The 15,150-nt window shown below is 39.4% G+C and overlaps 1 protein-coding gene across 1 annotated transcript; it reads left to right on the forward strand.

The window, feature by feature from the left end:
- Positions 1 to 4,645: 4,645 nt before the first annotated feature.
- On the forward strand, positions 4,646 to 8,154 carry LOC119146990 (parvalbumin, thymic CPV3). Its single transcript, XM_037385411.1, has 5 exons — positions 4,646 to 4,752; positions 5,285 to 5,352; positions 5,710 to 5,842; positions 6,236 to 6,345; positions 7,907 to 8,154. The coding sequence occupies exons 2-5, from the start codon at positions 5,292 to 5,294 to the stop codon at positions 7,930 to 7,932; spliced, it is 330 nt and encodes a 109-aa protein (XP_037241308.1). The 5' UTR covers positions 4,646 to 4,752; positions 5,285 to 5,291; the 3' UTR covers positions 7,933 to 8,154.
- The last annotated feature ends 6,996 nt before the right edge of the window (positions 8,155 to 15,150 follow it).

The following is a 15,150-nucleotide window of genomic DNA, read 5'->3' on the forward strand; positions in this document are numbered from 1 at the left end:
ATTTCTGTTAAACAAGTGACTTCTGATGATTACTTATGATGATAAGATTAATTATAGGGTATTTTTACTTTATACATCCTCCTACTCCTGAAATTAATGGCAGAAATCCCACTGACACCAATGAGGATACTCAGTGAATACAGAAATAGTTGGAACCAATTCAGTGCTATTTGTTTTATTTTACCATGGCTTCTTACACCGTGGGTCATAGTGAAATACAGCCATGTGCAAAAAGCCTTTGGTAACAGTATAGTACCACTGCATATCTTTTACATGCCACAAAAAGCAGCATCCAGATCATTTCACAGCCTCCAACCTTAGGGCACAGTTATTCTTAAAATACACAGAAAACATGAACAATTTAGACGTTTAAAAATCACTCAATCTGACGCTGTCAATAATGCTGACAGAAGACAGAAACATCTTAGACAATTACATTTAGGGTCAGAGACAGAAAATTGTGTTAAGAGTCACAGAAGCACTTGCAAGTGCATTTAAAGACAAACAGAGTATATCAAATGCTAACAGTCTTCCAGGACAGCTTTTTAAGTGAGAAAATATCCTGATCAGACCAATCTCTATGAATTAGTTATGCTATTGATCAGTTGCTAGTCTATTCTGCTATCATTTTCAAACAGAAATCAATCTCATTTACACAGAATGATAAGGACATAATTTAAACTGAGGAAAGTACACAAGACATTTCTGCTAAGGTGAGAGAAGTACCTGTCTTTGTTTAGTTCCAGACCCACAGTGCTGCAGAATGTATCTTGGATTCTACAGTCCAGATCTCTGCTTGGTGCCCTGGGTAATATCCTATCCCTGCTGCAGGGAAAGAAAGCTTTGTCACTGAGGCTTCCAAGTCCTGTATTTCATCATTCACTGTAATAATGCACAGTATCAAAAAAGTCACATGCTAACCCATGTTCTGTGTTAAATATGGTAAAAAACTATGGCCCAAGCAACCATTCAAATCAGATTCTGTAATTATTTCTGTATGATTCAAGCACGTGCCCTAAGAGATTACTTGAAGTGGCAGAATACAACTCATTTTGTTGTAAAGGCCCTTTTCAATGATTATAGGTATATTAAGACCAAGATTCTCTGCCATCACCATTGAGATATCAATATTAATGATCAACCACATAGGTTACTGAGTATCTATTTTAGTTACTTCCAAACTCATTACAAAGGCAGAACCTGTTACCCAGGATCATGATACAATTGTTCTGGCCCTAACACAACCAGAGCTGAAAGATGGGAGTTGCGTGGGTTTTAGAACAGCTGCTACAGCATCTCTTTACACTATTGTAGTTGGTCTCAGGTTAACACCTCTCCTCTGATCTCACCTGAGACAACTGCTGATGTTTCTTTTGCATCTGCTTGAAGTCATGTATTTGGTTGATTGCCACTGCTAATTAACTCTGTTCTTTATTCTAAACAGAACTCAAAGAGTACAAGACTAGTCTACAATCTGACAATGATTTACCAAAATACAACTTTGCTTATTAGAGAAGTGAACAGTACTTGATTTGAAAACAGTTGGTTTATATGTTTAGATTCCTAGCAAGAACTTGGAATGTTCTGTATTTCTAAGAACTACACCTTCAAGTTTAGTTCTGGAAGTTTGAAACAAAAAAAAGGCTTTAATATTCCTGTATATACTGTGCATAAAGACACCTTGCTAGAAAACAACAAAACTAAAGTTATACAAGTACATAAATCTTCAGATGAACAACTCAATAGCACTTTCAGATGATCCTTAGTAGAGCAAAAACCCAAAACCAAATAAACAAACAAAAATAATAATTTTTCTTGAATTTCCTAGGTACAAGTGCTAAACATTCCTGAAAACTGTGTAATGCTCAGGTTCTGTGCCAGATTTTGCACTATTGTTAACTGTCCATTATCTAGCAGCTGTTGTTCTGGCTGAATTATTAGGTATTTTCTTTATAGCACTGCATTGCTTGCATAATAATTTTTAGAAAATTTGTTTTATAGAGCTCAGTTTTCAAACCCCTAAAGTGATTGCAATCACCTACACTAACACATACCCCAGAAGTAAGGAAAACAGGCAGATAATTTAGCTGTAAAATAGATTATCTATTTAAAACATCCCCTTATATACTGTACTTATCCCTGATGATTTCATTCTAATTGTAGTGGAGGGAAACCTGTACTTCAGATGAAGTGTCATTAATAAATAAATAAAAACCAGTAACCCTAGATTCCCACCTGTATCAATATACAGTGACATCAACTTGATTCTGAAATTCAGCTCTTTTGGGCTTTTGTAAACCATCTTTCAGCCAGGATTAGCATCACTTTTGTTGTCAGTGTTGAATTTCAAACATTAAAAGACCTGTTCGTAAGCAGTAATAGTGAAGTTATTGTAGCGATTAGCTCACTTTTATTTGAGAACATATTTTAATATAATACTAATTCTGGCTACTTTACTACTGTTCAATACATGTAAAAACAGTTCAGCACCCTGTGTGCCATGGCAGAGTGTATGACGAGGTAACCAGATGCTATTCTTTGAGCATTTGGTGCTTATATTTTAATACAATGCCCAAATCAGTTGTAGACATATTTGAGCTTGAGTATTATATGCTCCCCTTGATCTCATTTTCCTCTACTTCATTTCAATTTCCTCATTCTCATTAGCTTTTAATGATTAGTGTTGTAGGGCAAATCAAAAATTTAAATTACGCAAGCAATTCAATAAGCAGCATGTAGAAACAAGCAGAAATAAAGGAAGCCTGCTTTAACATCTATGGCACTATCACAGAGGTCTAAAAAACCCCTTTTCTCTAGAAAGATCTTGGCAGTAAAAACATCAAAAGGAATCAGTAAAAAAAAAATCCCTTCTGTTAAAAAACTCTTATCAATTTGAGATGATCATAAAGGACAAATTTCACAGCAGAGTGCAAAAAGTTACCTAAAAGGATGAAAGCTTTTTCAGGATGATTCTGTAGAAAGCACAGTATGTGCTCCATTCCCACTGCTGCTGTCTGATAGAACATAATACCATGCAAATCTCAGACAGAAAGCAATACGAATATATAGTACAGCATGAAGAAGATAAACAGAAAGAACACCACAAAACCTGAGATCAGATCTCAACTTGTACAAATCAGCATTGTTCAATTTGTTTTAATCAGACAATAGTAATTTACAACAGCCCACAGTTCTTAGGTTTAACAGGAAAGTGTTCTTTCACATTACTATAAACAGTTTTCCTACTGAAAGAGTAAAGAGAACATTATTTCATTACTAGACAGCTGATATTTGGGATTAACGGTTATTTGTGACTTATGCCACCTTCTTTTGCATACAAAAAGAGATGGCAAAAAAGGTAAACGTATCACTGAATTATTCTGCTTTCTCATGTTAATTATACTTTGTATTTCTCTATACAAATTCAGACAAACAGGTGCTATGGAACTGCGGTGTTTGATACTTTTTTCACTGTTATTAAACCAATCAGGAGTAAACTCACTGTAGTTCATGAGCTTACACCAAGGCTTAGAGGTATTACTACTCTACTCCACAGCATAATTTGTAACTTTTGCTACTGTAAATAATATTACTTGTTCAGCATACCATGTTACTTCTGTTCATTAAGAAATAAAACAATTCTCATATATTAGGAGAACATTACTTAACACCATAATAGACTGTTGTACAATAAACTCTAACCAAAATACATGTGTTTTTTATTGGTCTTCATTCTAGAATTCTGTCCACATAAACCCCCTTAAAGATGGAAATAGATTTTTGTCTGAGAAGCAAATTTCTTAAGGGTTTTTTTCCCCCAAAATAATGCTCTTGAAACATATAATAACCCCCCACTTATTTACAGCTACAATTTTAATTTCATAATAAGGAAATAGATTGTGAGTGTGTGCCGTAAAATGTATATAACTTTATCTCCACACTAGCACAGTCTGATTCCTGTAACTTCAAGTAGTAAGTCTATTATTGATTTCATGTAATTTAAAATATTCAAAATAAATTATTAAGTAGGCCATCTGATTATACATAATCTTACAAGGAATACAGACAAGATTACCTTATTCAGCTTTATCTAGTTTCAGAGTTTTGCTGTTGCTGAAGGCCTTAGTTTCTGTTCTACCCTTGCTTAGGGACAGCACTATAATTTAGAAAATGGTCAGGAAATACGAAATGAAGCTTATCGTACAAAGATCAGCCCAAACCATAGCATGCTTTCCCCTATCCTAGTGACAAGTTATCTTTGTCAGAATGGCACATCGTCACCTCTGATCTTTCATCTCCAACTTCCTTTCTACATTCCGAAGGATCAACAGACTTAGGGTAACCAACCTAGTTTCTTTTTATAAGGATTTGACTGCTGGAGTCACCTTCCAATGAGTGACTTTAAGGTCCAGAGGTTAACTGAAAATCTTAAGCATACTTGGAGATCGAAAGGCTATGTTTTAATGGCAGAGTTGTACTTAATTAAGCACAAGTAGATTTATTAGAAAGACTGTTCTTCTTGTCCATATTATCTTAGGATAAAAATAGAAAGAAAAGTTTAATTAGTTGAGGAAGAAATTTGAGCTAGGTCTCAAAGCAAACATTTGATCCATGAAACAGTAACCTAAGTAGTGGTTATTGTCACCTTTTGAATCCTTTATAAGACAGAGTGGCAACCCAGAGCCAACATTACTATTTTACCTGGAATCTCCTCAGCTATTTTTCCTTTACCTAGCTGAGAAAACTATAAAGGTGAGCAGCTGTGCAGAGCTTAGAACACCATTGTTCTAAGATTCTTATTTTAATTGCTGGTATTATATACGGATGGATCTTACATAGATAAGTATCAGTTTTCTTTTTATTCTTCAGAGCTGTTGGGGGAGAAAACAGAAGCAAACCTTCCTGACTTTCTTTTTTCTACTGCATATACTGTTATTTGTATTGCCAGATGCTATGCCTTCCAGCTAAACTAGTTATTAGATTAACGATTACATTAACGAGTTTAAAAATGTGCTGTACTTAAATAGGATGCAGGTAAATGATAAAAAATTGATCATGGACTCACAATATCATTTACATAATCCATGTAATTAAAAAGTATTATTTCAGCACTGCTGTTTTTAAGGAGGTAATGTACTAGACCTTCTAATTTGTTTAGGAATAGCAGCGATGTTGGTTTAATCAATTAGATTCCTCTACCTTTAGAAGTCTTGTTATCCATATAGTATTCTTTGAAACACATTTGCATTTCACAAATCTGTTTGCAATATACTATTTTGCACAGGTTTAAAATGAGCCTTACAGACTATCTAAGCCCTTCTGATATTGCTGCTGCTCTGCGGGACTGCCAAGGTGAGAAAACAATTAAAACTCTAAGAATCTATAAACATGGCAAGTTTAATTCAGTCCCAAAGGAATACTGAACAAGTGCATACTGTAAACAGATTTCTGTAGTCTCTCTATTTAGCTGTCACAGTATATTTGTTCATGATCAGTTTATAATGTCAGCTTGTAATTTATGCCCAGGTGATTTATTTTTTTTTAATGTTTAGGAGGGTATGATGCAGTGTGGCAAAATTCATTCTCTGCAGCCTTTATCTATCGTTCATGTTTAGAACAATTAAAATGTAACAAAGCAGTATCCTCAGACCATTTAGGAACAGTGAATGCAATGGTCTGGGGTTAATTTATTTATTAATTTATTTTCAGCTCCAGATTCCTTTAGTCCCAAAAAATTCTTTCAGATCAGTGGGATGTCTAAAAAGAGTAGCAGCCAAATCAAGGAGATCTTCCGGATTCTCGACAATGATCAAAGTGGCTTTATTGAGGAAGATGAGCTCAAGTAAGGATTTTGTTAACTATTTAGAGGCTATGCAAAATCAGCACTTTTTTCTTTCTGTAACTGTTCTGTAAATGAGAGCACAAGTTATGCTAAAAGTTGATAAAACCTTCAGCAGATTGTGAAAGGTATATTTAAGTAGACAATCCTGACAGAGAAAAACAAATTAATAAACACCTCCATTTAATGCTCCGCATATAAAAAATAATGCCCAGGGCTGGATTTTGTTAGTGGGCAGAATCAATTGTATCAGGGCTAGGTTTAAAAAGCAGAAAAGTTTATGGCTAAGATTTATCTTAAATTATTTATTTATAGATAGCTATCAGTTTTATTATACAGACAGCATAAAAGAATAATATTCTGTGAAAATCATAATCAAAGTTGTTTTCTTCCTAGGTATTTCCTTCAGAGGTTTGAGTGTGGAGCCAGAGTGTTAACCACCTCAGAAACCAAGACCTTCTTGGCAGCTGCAGATCATGATGGGGATGGTAAAATTGGGGCTGAAGGTATTAACTTATTTATAGATAGAATAAGACTTCTCAGGATGTGTTGTAATGATTCATGATTCTCTTTTATGTCAATGGTACGTACATTAGTGCACCTCCAGCAATTTTACTGAAACCCTTGCAGTAGCAACCTGTTTAAGGGCAGAATCAGTCCCCGATCTTACAGGTTCATCTCTGCAACTCTTTTGCATAAGCAAGTCAAAAAAACCCATCTAAGCTGCTCTAAGGAACTTTCCCATTGCCACTCATAGATTTCCAATTGTTTTGAAAGGGACTGCCCCTTATTTCTCCTCCCACTTGCTCTGATTTAAGGCAGCACTAGCATCACTTGTAATACACAAATGTAAAATCAAAGACAAAAGAACCAGCTCTGCACAGGAGAATCAACAGCATATATGTTGGGTCATTTACAGCAGTTATTTCCCAACAGAAATTCCACTAGTCAGTGAAATAATTCACAATATGCAAGAGCTAGCAGCATGTAGCTCAGTATCTGTTTTGCATAATAAGGAGAACAGAATGATCAAGTGTCACTACCCCGACAGAAGATCCCACAACAGGCTCTCCACATGGGGATGGATGCTATTTATCTTCAGTGGCAGGTTAAGGACCAGATAGGAAGAAGCAGCTGTTTTAGGAAGCAGCATATTGCACTCACCCTGTGGAAATACCGGTGTGATTTAATGGCTGCTCAGTGCAGAAACCTCCTGATCTCGTAATTCCATATTTCTGTGTCCCATTTTGAACAGGAAGCACGCACTCAGACAAAAGCATTGCAGCCAATGGCAATTCACCCCATGAGAGAAGCAAGCTGCCTAGACAAGCATGAAAGGGGCTTAGGGAATAGCATGCAGGGAATGTGCTGGTGTGCAGATTCCCTAGCTCACTGCACTTAGGAAGACAGAACTCTTCTGTTTCTTTCTTTGAAAGGAATTAAATCCAGTTCCTTAGGAAATGTGCCAGAATAAACAGACATGATTTATGAAGCAATCTATATACTGACACAGTCATTCAGGGACGGGACTGATCAGATACTCTAACTCACAGAAGCCAAATATTTAAAAGCTCTTCCAAACAATGTCTTCTTGTACAACACAATACTTCACTATCATACACATAGAACTGCACAATGTTTATGGCTTCAGACTGAGCTCTAAATAAACACTTCTCAACTGCTGAAGCATTACCAACAGCTAATAAGACACATGGACTCATTTCTAACTCTTTTACTTCAGCTCCTAACTACTTCTTACTCAAATTCCGTATTAACCATTCCATTATTTTTGCTAAGATCATTATTATGCAGAAAAAAGGCTAAAACTACCCTGAATATTTTATTATTCCTCATAAATATCAGCAAACCACTGCCTTTCCATCTGTTGTTTAGAAGACGAAGCCTAGGCAATCTCTCTTCCATACATGTTTCTTGCCCTATAGTCATCTATCAGGTAACTGTTTTCTGTTCACTCATATTCTAAATGTCTTGACAAACCACTAATCTTTAACTCCTAATCCTTTCATTTTAATATTTCTTTTGTAAATATTCTCCTATCTTCCACAGAATTCCAGGAAATGGTGCAGTCTTAGAGGTTCAAAAGGACCAAACAAGATAGAATTGAGATGAATCTGCAAGAGACACTCCAAAACCTTGAAAATCAGGAGCCCCTTATTTATCTTGACAGTATCTGTTCATTGCCTTAGCAACATAATGAAACACTGACTGATTTTTTTCATTGTGTGGACCATTTACCATGTTCTAAACTCTACTTTAGCAGACAATTCCCTTAAAAATATCCAATAAAAATTAATTATATAATGTAGCTTGTGTCTGGTTTTCTGACTGCTACACTGAAACATGAATTTTTCAACTAAAAGTGTTAATCCTTCCATGATCTTGATCTTATCAGATCTTCATATATGGAACATCTTTTGAAATCAGTGGGAGTTCTGTTTACAATAGGCCTTCTGGATTAAGCTTGAAGTTCTCAAAACACTCAGGTCTTTGTCAAAGACTAGGAGCTCAGATACAGTTGTGAGGTAAGTGAGGATAAAACTTCTCACTAACTTCCAAGTGAAAAGCAGTCATATGTGTATCTGCATGAGATTGTTGCATCTTCACACTGCTTATTTTACAGTAGCCAATTAAGAGAACACGAAAGTAAAAAACACATGCTTTCCTGCAGAAAGGATTAAAAGGGAAGTCTATGTGAACTTACATTTCAGATAACTGTGAGGCTTTAAAAAGCAGAGGGGAAGCAAAAGATACTTTCTTGGTGGTATTTTCTAGTTTTCTCAATACAGAGGACTAAAAATGTGGAGGAAGAATTTGAGGAAATGCATGCTGAGAAAGCTCCGGTGTACTCTACCCAGTATTTCTGGGCTATGTCTGCCATATTAAAAATGTCCTTCACAAAGGCATCCATCTGTGGGGATGCTGAAGAAACGTCTTCTTATGAACAAACAATTCAGTCATTAGAAAAGAAATACGTTCAGATCCTCTGAAGGAATATTTATATATTCACTTGATTTCAACATTAACAAGTGCTATATATTGTAGTTCATACACACGCAGCTTGTAGGAGTCAGTAGAACACAACAGAAGCCTGTTAAGCAAAGTGAATGGTTTTAGTTACCGCAGTTTCAATGCATTTCTTCCTTTGCTGCAAATGACTACATTCAAATTTAACTGCATTTTTTTCTTTTCAAAAGTCTTGGTAAATACTGGTAATTGTGCAGAAAAAAAACAACCAACCCAAAACCAGAGATGCACTGCTTATGAGATAACCAGCTGTTTCTGGGGAAAAGATTATAAAGAATCTGAATGCACTTGCAAGAAGGGCTATATTATCTTTCAGAGCAACAAAGACAGAGTCCATGTAGCTAATGTTCAGATATGCTAGGCCCTTTTCTCTCTCCCAACCTGTATTTTGCAAACCTAAAAAAACAGTAATTGAAAAATTCCTGTTGGCTTCAAGCATGTTCATCACTGAAGCAAAAGCAGTTAAATAAATTAAAATTCTCCTTTACTCAGTGTGGAGAAAAGTTCACGGAGTGCCATCCTCCAAGACACTCTAGACAGCTGCAAAATCTATAATGATTCATCCCTGAGTACTCACCTCTACAACTTCTCTGCAGCCATCTACACTTCTGGGAGCCAAGTACTGGAGAGCCAGCCAAGGAACATCTACTGCTTTGAAAAATAACATATATATATATATATATAAATCCACAATTCTTAACAGTTGATGATTGAAAACAGAATTTTTGTCCCATTTCAAAATGTTTTCTAGTAGCTTAATTTGGCGTACAAGTTGTTTCTAGCTGGTATACTCAGTGCACATGAGAATTTAATATGGTCATCACATTTTTCCTTTTATTGTGCAAAAATAATACAAACTGACTGAATTTTAACAATATTTCTTAGCGTTATGAAATATGCTCACGTGGCATAAATCACTAGAGTATCAGCAACTTAAACAGAGTTACTCAGATGTACACAAGCTGAGGATCAGACCCATGGAGATTCTCAAAGCATAATATGAATGTCACAGGACATTCACAAAAAATGAAATGTGTTCTTGGCTAGTAACAACACTAGGCATTCCTGCTAAACACGTTATACAAATCAAAGCATTTAAATGTCTCAAGTTTTGCATGAAAGTCCGGTTTTATTGCTCTTCAGTAACTTTGCATCCTTAATCATAAACAGAGCTAGTGTACAGTTGCTACCTTCTTTTATGAAATCTCTGATCCTGCAAAGCAAATACATCCATTACTAACCCATCTCTACTCACCACGATACACAGACAGTTGCTCATATTCCTTGACATCATACTAAGAAGAAATTCGAGGGAGATGAATGATACTCTTAACAGGACCCCTGCATCTAGCTGCAGTGTTGTATTTTCACATAGAGCTACAAAGGCCTGTTACAGTATTAACAAAGCGTGCAGGCCAGGGATACACAAGCATTGTACTTTTTGCTGGATCACAGCGCTATTTTGTAATTTATTTGCTAAACTAATCCCAAACTGCTGAGTCTACACATTTGTTAACACATTTAGACCACATACTGTCAATGGAACAGCTATTTGAGCTGTCAGCTGTATTTATTTAGAGCTGCCAGCTCTAACACCCAGAATGATTTATACTATACTTTTTTGTTAAGTCTGCCACTCTAAGCTGACGGAAATGCTCAAAATAGTACCTAGAAATAGGCTCAACGAACCAAAATGTATGACCACACGATACCATTTCTTACTCCTATGTAATTTTTTTTAATAAATTGGAAAGCACTCATAAAGTTGTTAATCATTTGTCTCTTGAAGCAAGGGTTGTCCTGTCAAATTCCCAATGTACTTATGCAGCAGTTTAATTTTACGTAATCATGGGCTAGGAATCACATTTCAAACTCAGGGGTGATCTGATGCCACTTTGCAAATGTCAAGGTGTGGTGTTACTGCACATACAATTAAGAGGATGGGATGAAATTGGAACCACAAATGAAGTTTCTTCCTGCCCTGTACACTAGAAACGTAATAATTTAATTGAATCTGTTATCACATATTCTTTGTAGATTCTCATAAATACCTCCACAAAAAAAGGATGTCAAGCTACAGATGAAGTTGCATTGAGCAGAATTATATTTTAGCAATCACTACATATACATTAATTCCCTTCCTAGGGAAAATCTGGCACAGGAACACCTTCCTTAGCAATCACCAATTACAGTTAAGTGTTTACTGTCCAACCATACATGCCACCACAATATATCCCTTGCAACAGTATTTGTATTACAGCAGTAAATAGGCATCCTAGTCACAGAGCAGGATGTCCGTGTCCTGAACAAACACATACCTAAAGGTTTAACCCAACACAAACCAAATCCAGTCACTGCAGTTTTATAATTCCTTAGGTAAGAAATTAATTAATTTGACCATAAATACCACCAGTTTTAAGAATTTCTATGTTTTGCTTTAAGTGAGTAGTATAAAGAAATTAAACTTCCCCTCTGGCCTGCAGTCCTGATCACCCCCTACCCTCATAGTACAGCACAAGCAAGAAGAGGGACTTTGCCATTTTTATTCGATACATTCAATCCTCACCAGATGTTTCCAGAAATTGTTTCATCTGGGTTGCAGCCTTCAAAGGGACAGACTTTTAACTCTAAAGGGCTGATCTGTGCACACTGATGAATTTTAACTCAGCTGTTGCATAGGAAGCAAGAATTACTGTATTTGGATGCCTCATCCCGACACATTTGGCCTGATAGTTACTCAGCCTCTGCTCAGGAAAACCCCATGGAGCTAAGCACTGCAGGGGCTTGCCCCATCCTGCTTTCTTGTCCTGGCAAAAGGCAGGAGTCACCTTCCGCTGTGACCTCTCTGAAAACACCTACATTAAATTATAAATCAGATTCTCTCTGCAGCTTTGGAAATATTTCCTACAGCTGTTTGAGACCTGGCTGGCACTGACTAGAAATGCTCTGTCTGCTGCTGTGGTACAGCCTGCTGTGTTGCTCCTACTGTGCAGTCCACACGTGAGGAGCTGTGCAGCTCTTCAGAGGTTTGGGTTCAACACCATGCGTTCAGGCAGGAAAGATCACACCCAGATATGGTGATGAGCTCTGCACAAACATTCCACGTTCACACGAATTCACATATTCAAACTCCAAATCAAACTGCCAGACAGGGTTTCAACATGGCTGCCCACATGGCTCACCAGACTTCACAGCCAGCCAGAACCTCCATTTTGTGCCCCACAAGCATTACCTCCCTCCAGTTTGTGCCTCCCCTCCCTCACAACAAGCAGCTCCCTCCATTGTGTGCCTCCCCACCCTCACAGAAGGCCATCACCACCATTTTGTGCCTTCCCTCCCACACAGGAGGCAGCCTCCTACCACACAGAAGGCTGCCCTCCCCCATTTTGTGCTTCCTCTCCCTCCCAGGCTGCCATCTTCACCATTTTGTGCCTCCCCTCCCACACAGGAGGCTACTCCTTCCATTTTGTGCCTCTGCTCCCTCACAGGAGGCCATCCCCACCATTTTGTGCCTCACCTCCCTCAAAAGAAGCAGCCCCTGCCATTTGGTGCCTCTCCTCCCTCACAGGAGGCCGTTGCCACCTTTTTATTTTTCCCCTCCGTTACAGGCAGCTATGTCCACCATTTTGTACCTCACCTCCTTCCCAAAAGGTGGCTCCCTCAATTTTGTGTCTCTGCCTCACAAGAAGCAGCCCCTGCCATTTTGTGCCTCCCCTCACTCAGAAGAAGCAGCCCCCACCATTTTGTGACTCCTCTCCCTCACAGGAGGCTGCTCCCTCCATTTTGTGCCTCCCGTGCCTCATAGGAGGCCATTTCCACCATTTTGTGCCTCCCCTCCCACACAAGAATCAGTCTCCTCCATTTTGTGCCTCCCATGCCTCATAGGAGGCCATTTCCACCATTCTGTGCCTCCCCTCCCTCAGAAGAAGCAGCCCCCACCATTTTGTGCCTCCCCTCCCTGACAAGAAGCAGCCCCCCCATTTTGTGCCTCCCCTCTCTCACAGGAGGCCACCTCTTCTCCCTCACAGAGGGCTGCCCTCTGCATTTTGTGCCTCCCCACCCTCATAGCAGCCCATCTCCAGCATTTTGTGTCTCCTCTCCCTCACAGGAAGCAGTCCCCACCATTTTGTGCCTCCCCTGCTTCATAGGTGGCCGTTGCCACCATTTTGTGCCTCCTCTTTCTCACAAGAAGCATCCTTCACCATTTTGTGCCTCAGCTCCCTCATAGGAGGCCATCTCCACCATTTTGTGCCTCCCCTCCCTCAGAAGAAGCAGCCCCTGCCATTTTGTGCCTCCCCTGCCTTATAGGAGGCCATTTCCACCATTTTGTGCCTCCTCCCTCTCACAAGAAGCAGCCCCCTCCATTCTGTGCCTGCCGTCTCTCACAAGAAGGAGCCCCCTCCATTTTGTGCCTCCTCTCCTTCATGGGAGGCTGCTTCCGCCATTTTGTGCCTCCCTTCCTTCATAGGAGGCTATCGTCACCATTTTGTGCCTCAACTCCCTGACACGAAGCAGTCTTCTCCATTTTGTGCCTCCCTTCCATCATAGCAGGTCATCTCCACTATATTGTGCCTTCTCTCCCTGATCGGAGGCTGCCCCCTCCATTTTGTGCCTCCCCTCTCTCACTGAAGGCAGTCCATCAGGCCAGGTACCCAGAGGGTTTGCAGCCATGGCATGGCCGCAGGGACTGACAGAGCCGCACACTGACTCAACCAGCCTAGGGGGAAATAGTAGTCGTCTCTCTCTTGCTTACACCATTCATTTTTCGAGTACAGATATAAAATATTAAATTACTGCAATCTTACTGCATCTTTATTCCACACAGTCCTCCTGCAGTACTGAATTGGCTCCTGAAGTAAGCCATCAACTGCTGAGGCTGGTGAGGACTATCCAGAATGACACTACTAGCACTGAAAGTAAATATACACTGAGTGATTATAGGAACCAAAGCAATAACAAAAGTGAAAAAATCCTCAAGAAATACTCTTTCAGCTTACTGGTACATTTTTCTAAATGACCTGCTGGAATGAGATGTTCAACTGTATTTTTTATACCTTACCTCGGTGTTTATTTAAGCAATTCTGTAATGTAGTTGAGTCAGATTCCTAAAGTTCATACTCCTATAGAGAAGCAAAGTGATACATTTTTTTTGCCACGTAGCTGTTTTTACTTACCATTTAGTTCACACTGTGTTTTGACTAAAATGAGAACTGGAAAGTAACAGAGAAGCTTCTTATATATTTTTTTAGTTAAACGAAACTGTCAGATGTGGCAGACAAAAAAGCCAAAAAATAATCAGAATAAACGTAATGTATCTGTTTATGCAGAAAGGATTACCTGCACTATGTGATGCTGGCTGACTCTTCCTTCAACTCGTACATCTCCTCTTTCAAATCTCGGGGTTTACCTCTAAAAATAAAGCGTTTCTACTGAATAGTGAATGCTGTACCACTTATCTAAAGGATGACGCACCGATGTTTAGTTAAAAGTCGGGAGATGTCCAAGGACCCTTATTGCCACATGACGGATGCACAGACTGCTAAGTCCTTGGGTTGGTTATCTTTAGAAGGGACGTTTGGTCTTAGATTCCTGTTGTACATGCAACATGGCGAAGATGGAGACTTTAAACATGACCACTAAGGAACAGAGTCTGCATAGAGACAACTCCTCAAGGACATTGTCCAGGCACAAGATATGTTAATGTTGTTAACTTGAAGATATACTAGGTCCTTGAATGGAATGTGCTAATTGTCCAGGTGTGAGATATGTTAATTAGTTCCCGGAAAGTTAATGAATAGGCATGAGTGACTTGTATAAAGAGTGGGCTGAAAGGTTCTCTCGGTGTGCATGATTTTGGTGGAGCGATCCCCCATGCACCCAGCGCTGCCCAATAAAGATAACCTCCGCTCACTCGAATATTGGTAACTGATTCTTCAAGTCACTACGCTGTTCAGATGCCAGGCAGCTCTGAACGAATCGGAAATGAAATGAACTGCGCTGTGTTTGCCCTGCAGAAAAGGGGCGTTTTGGCCATGGAACGATCGGGCCCTGCAGCACCCGGCGGTACGGCCAGCAGTCCCCTGCCGCCGCACTCCCTCTTGCAGAGGAAAGGCCAGGCCCGCCTCGGTCCCCCGCCTCCGGCGAGCTCCTGCCCTCAGGCGGTGCCGGCGCCAGCCCGGGCCGCGCCGCGCTCGGCCCGCCACCTGGCGCTCTTCGCCCCGCCCGCAGGAACGCTGCCCCGCGCCGGGCGCGCTTCCTGCCCCGCG

The sequence above is a fragment of the Falco rusticolus genome, chromosome 4, assembly GCF_015220075.1.
Source record: "Falco rusticolus isolate bFalRus1 chromosome 4, bFalRus1.pri, whole genome shotgun sequence".
Taxonomy (NCBI): domain Eukaryota; kingdom Metazoa; phylum Chordata; class Aves; order Falconiformes; family Falconidae; genus Falco; species Falco rusticolus.